The sequence below is a fragment of the Octodon degus genome, unplaced genomic scaffold (genome assembly GCF_000260255.1).
Source record: "Octodon degus isolate 3935 unplaced genomic scaffold, OctDeg1.0 scaffold00018, whole genome shotgun sequence".
NCBI classification, from domain to species: domain Eukaryota; kingdom Metazoa; phylum Chordata; class Mammalia; order Rodentia; family Octodontidae; genus Octodon; species Octodon degus.
Window position 1 is genome coordinate 24,032,674 of NW_004524594.1, and position 5,423 is coordinate 24,038,096.

The 5,423-nt window shown below is 37.2% G+C and overlaps 1 protein-coding gene across 1 annotated transcript; it reads right to left on the bottom strand.

Annotated features, from left to right (window-relative positions):
• Nucleotides 1-1,194: 1,194 nt before the first annotated feature.
• Nucleotides 1,195-2,133, bottom strand: LOC101578451 (taste receptor type 2 member 7-like). Its single transcript, XM_012513833.1, has one exon. The coding sequence runs from the start codon at nt 2,131-2,133 to the stop codon at nt 1,195-1,197; it is 939 nt and encodes a 312-aa protein (XP_012369287.1).
• Between the last annotated feature and the right edge of the window lie 3,290 nt (nt 2,134-5,423).

The following is a 5,423-nucleotide window of genomic DNA, read 5'->3' on the forward strand; positions in this document are numbered from 1 at the left end:
CATGGCTAGATTTGGTCATTGGCTGAGTGCACCCTGAGGGTAAGGCTGGCCCAGCATGCGGGACCAGGGATCTCGCCGTGGTCCCTGTGCTTGTCAAAGTAGGCACTTAGTCAGCTGAGGTAAGCCTATACTAATTTTAACAATGATTATAATCAGGATTACTTTCTGACACACTCGCAATTTGACAGCATTTATTAAGAGTTATTACCTCATTGATTCTTTTCCAAAGGTGAAGCTAAGTTGAATGATCTAAGGAGAAAAGTCTGATTAGGATCAACAGGTTGAAAACCTTTGTTTTTCATAAGGATACAAATAACCTCCAGATCTGACTACAGTTATTTTAATAAACTATGTACTTTTTATCTGGAGAATTGATTTGCAATTATGAGAATATCTTCTCCTCCTGCTTAAAGTTATAAATTAAATACAATTTGTTCTAAAATATTTTTTTGAAAACACTCACTGAAAAGAAGAGAAATAGAGTTGCACATGCACAGTTATTCAATATATGTCCTAAATTATAAGTATATTAAAGACAATTCAAGTGTCACTAACCACATAAAACTAACACTGATGCAAAAACTGAGATAAATTTTTTATTTTAAAAAGAAAACAAAACAGAATTTCAAACAAGATAATAGGAGAGTAATAATAATTAATACATTGCATACTGTTATCTTCAGAATAGTTACTTTGAGTACAATATATGGGCATGAGAGATTGTCCAAACAATATTAACACAAGCCTTTTTTTCTTTCTTTCTTTTCTTTTCTTTTTTTTTTTTTTTTTTTTTTTTGGCAGATCTGGGCATTGAACGCAGACCCTTGTGCTAGCCAGGCAAGCGCTTATTCTTCTGTGCTCTCTACCCAGCCCCTCTTTTCAATGAAGTAAGAAAAACTAGCAGTATAAATACCTATATCTATATATCTATATCTATATGTGTATATACATATTTGTCACTGTCCTCTTCCTTTCTTTCCCCCATCAGTCTCTCTTTTCTCTTAAACAGTTTCTCCCCAATTTACAGTACCTATTGTACATTTTTTGTCCCAGTTCCTCATTCAGATTCTCACACTAGATGTTACATGATGTTTGCACACATAGCTCTGATTTATTTCACTTATGAGATAATTAAGAATGCTCTTATTTTCCTTTGTTCTAGAAAATGGCAACTTCTCTTCTGATCTGTTCATGTTAACTTTTTCTTCTTTTTAGAATGCACTTTGCTTTCCACAGCACCTTGACAGATGTCTGTCTTAATTTATTGTTCCCCAGGATTAGGATGAAGGAATGACTTGAAGGGTAAATTAGAGCTATCAACTCACCCAGAATGACAGCTAACTCAGTCTCTGGCATGAAATAGCTGGAGGTGGCGATAAGGAAGGCCAAGCAATAAGCAACAAAGAGGAGAAGGAAGGAGATGACTGATTTCATGGCTCTTACGTGGGCTTCTGTGCTGGGATCTCTGTGGCCTGTCGCCTTCAGCTTCATCCTTCGGGTGTGCCTCCACAGGGAGAGGATCAACAGAAGAAAGGAGAACAGGGACACGGTGAAGGGGAACAATGGTACCAGGTTGATGAATACCTTGGTTGAGGCATACAGGTCTTTATTTATTCCACACCTCCAGGTGAAGTTTGTTTTTGTCCTTCCCTTGACACAACGTCTGAAATTATCATTCAGATTCCCAGTGACGGGAAAGCTGAAAACCACAGAGAACACCAAGCACGCGAGTAAAGTCCAAAGAACCACCTTGTCGATCCTGTACTTCATCCAGAGAAAAAGGGGGTGAGAGAAGCTGGCTATCTTGAAGAAATAAAAAACACTGAGGCAAGTGGCAAATGAGACACTTAAATAGTTGGTTATGGTCCAAAAAAAGTCAATAACCTTCATTTGTTCATTATTATCATAGACATCTGGATATGCCACCAAAATAAAACAATCTAGTATTATTGCACACAACAGAAAAATCCTGGATATGGCCAGACTTGTGAGGATTAAATCAATGGAGGCAATCTTCCTGTTCTTGATCCAATCCATGAAGTTTACCAATCCAATGAATCCATTTCCCAAGATGCCAATTGAAAATTCTCCAATTGCTATGAGTATTAACATACTATCCTTTGTAGGTGGCATGTTTAAAAAGAGAAATAGTCAATGAGTTTCTGGTTGACCTGATGTAGTTTAGAATTTATAATGGCTTTTTAGATCTCGCTGTAATTTCCTTTTTTAAACTTTTTTTTACTTCTTAAATTGTAGCCTGTCTTGTGATGAAGACCTTAATGATAAAGGAAGATCGTTGCTATCTCCACTAAATCCTAATTAGTCTTGATAAGAACAGCGTTTGGCAGTCCTTAGCCTGGCCATGGTAATGTGCATGGGCAGCAGGTTGCTCTTTTCCTCATATAGTTAATTCGGGCTGAGCTACTGTTTGCTAAGATGCAAATTGAGGCAATATCCTCTTATGGAACTGCACTCTCCTTCTGAGGCTAAGTTTTACTAATTTTGATGTATGCTAGTACCTTTAATAGGGTTGGAAGATTTAGCAAATACAGATGCAAGATACCCATTAAAACTGAATTTTAGACAAAAAAAGTAAACAATTTTTTAGTATATGTTCCAAGTTATTGAGATCAGAAGTTTCAGAAAGCACTAAGCTAAATGTCATTGGGTGTCCTACTTTATATCTGGCAAGCATGAACATGGGAATTTGCTTACAACTTAAAAAACTGGGAAAAATTGAAAGTTTGGAAGAATCTTCATCTTGTTGATGATCATAATATTAGTAAAGAATCTAAAGTTTGGGTTCACATTGAGCGTTATATACTTTCAGGAAAATTAAAAGATTAAAAATAGCTTGGTTCTGAAACAGTTTTAATTTATTGTCTTGGTGGTTCAGATGAACATTGCGTGGAATAAAATCCCAAAGTACTGTATCATCGTATTGATCTGGTGACAGTTTTTTAAACTATAATTTTATTTTATTTTGAAGAGAAATACCTCCTTTTTTGTGGTACCAGCGATTGAACTCAAGACCTTGTGCTTGCCAGGCAGGAGCTTATGCTGCTGAGCTATCTCTCCAGCCCTCAGGTGATAGTTATTGATAAAAGAACAGTGATAAAAACAGTCACTGATTACATTTAGTTTTCCTTTTTACTTAAAATGTTCTCAAGGAAACTTTAGGTGGCATTGAGTCTGTCCTGTCTGTTACCTTGGTTGTGGTGATGGTGTCATGTTTTCCTACAACTAAACTCATCCATATATACATAAACATGAACAGTTTTTCAATCATATCTCAATAAAACTATTAAATAAGATTAACTTACATAGACACTGAAATGTTTTGGACAATAGTTGCTTATATGGGGATAAACAATGTAAAATACTTTTTTTGCCAATCAGATTTTATTGGTACATTTTAGATATACATAATGATCAAATTCATTATAGAGAACTTGTACCTGTACACGATAGAATTTTTTTTCCCATGCCCCTACCCTTCCTTCAGCCCCTCCTACTCTCCTTGTTTACAAAAGCTTTGTTTCCATGTTTTCCTTTTCTTCTTATTTTTAAATTTTTAAAATCTTTTATTTTACTACTTCACCATCCTTCATACACTATGACATCTAAATATTTATATCCTTAGCCTTTATAGCAAGAGAAACTACATTTTGCACTTTCTATAGGCTAACTCTTATTTCTAAAGAGTTATTCTAAATTAGAGTTGCTGAGAAACACTTTACTATACAATGTGTCTGTGGGATAAGTTTTGGGCACTCAGACCTTTCTGGAAGTGCATATCTTTTCTTCTCTTTCTTTTGAGTACATGTTTATTCCTAAAGCCCACCTTCATTTTTGGACACATTACATGAATCTTAATCATTATCATAGGTTTTGCCTGATCTTGGAAATTATCCTTGCCCAGGTACATAAATTCTGCCCCATAATGGACCCTGTAAATAAAGTGCTTATAGTAACTATGATAATACTTTCTCCAAAAAAATTTTTTAGGGTAATATTATAATTTTGTTTTATTTTTGCAAATAAGTGTAACTTTTATGTGTGCTAGTGTCATATAGCATGGAAGGTAAGTGACTATATTGTATGTCTGCAACCTCAAAACCCTGTCATAGTAGTGATAGGAGATACTTGAAAATACTGATGTATGCAAAATGAAACATGGAAAAGAAACCTCTTTTAAAAAAAGATTAATGAGTGAAACCACATCAGAAGTGCTAATTCTATAAAACATTCAGGAAAATACCCAAGCATACAGTGTTAAAGTATTTTATGGTGAGATAGCTCAGCGGACTAAGCACTTGTTTGGGCAAATGCAGGAACCAGGATCCCCAGCACCACATGCCATGCTGGCCCCACGGCCTGGTCGTGCTGAGCTGACTGCTGAGGCTGGGTATGGGAGTGCATGCCTGTAATCCTAGAGCCAACAGGAGGATCACTATGAGTCCAAGCTGTGTAATAAGACCCTGTGCCAAATACATTATAAAAGAGTATTTTATAGAAAATATTAACGCAATCCATTAAAGGGACAAGAATTACCCAGCTGGGCACAATAAATAGCAACATAAGTAGTTGGTGTTAAAAATATATTTGGTGAAGTTTATTTATTTTAAAAAATATTTACAAGTGATTTACTAAAGAACACAGAAAGAGGGGCCAGCAGGACAGCTCAGAGGATTAAAGCACCTGCTTAGGCAAGCTTAGGCAAGTTCAGGGATGCCACGCCAGGACCCCCACCCAACCCCAGGTCAGGCTGAGCTGGCCACAGAGCTTGGTCTGGCATGGCACGCAGGGAGATCAAACCCCTAGTCCCTGCATCTGCCTAAGTAGGTGCTTTGATCTGTTGAGCTATCTGGCTGGTGCCTGAGTGGAAATTTCTTTTCCTTTTCCTTTTCCTTTTCCTTTTCCTTTTCCTTTTCCTTTTCCTTTTCCTTTTCCTTTTCTTTTTCCTTTTCCTTTTCCTTTTCCTTTTCCTTTTCCTTTTCTTTTTCCTTTTCCTTTTCCTTTTCCTTTTCCTTTTCCTTTTCCTTTTCCTTTCCCTTTTCCTTTCCCTTTCCCTTTCCCTTCCCTTCCTTCTTTTCTTGTTTGCTTTTGAGATAGGGTCTTGCTGTGCAGTTCAGGCTGGCCTGGAACTCACTTTGTAGCCACCTGGCCTCAATTTCACTTCAATTCTTCTGTCTCAGTCGCCAGGTGCTGCGATTGCAGGTGTGCACCACCATGCCCAGCTGAGTGGCCATTCTTGCTTGCTTTGTTACAGAACCAAGAATGAAACAATCTGACTGCCAGTTGTTATGCTTATTTGTTTATCCAGACCTCAAGGAGCACTCAGGCAGGTCCTAGAGAAGATGCTTATGTGTGGACTCTTCTTAGTTGCCAGCTGCTTGAGAAGCAGGATACTCATGAGGAGG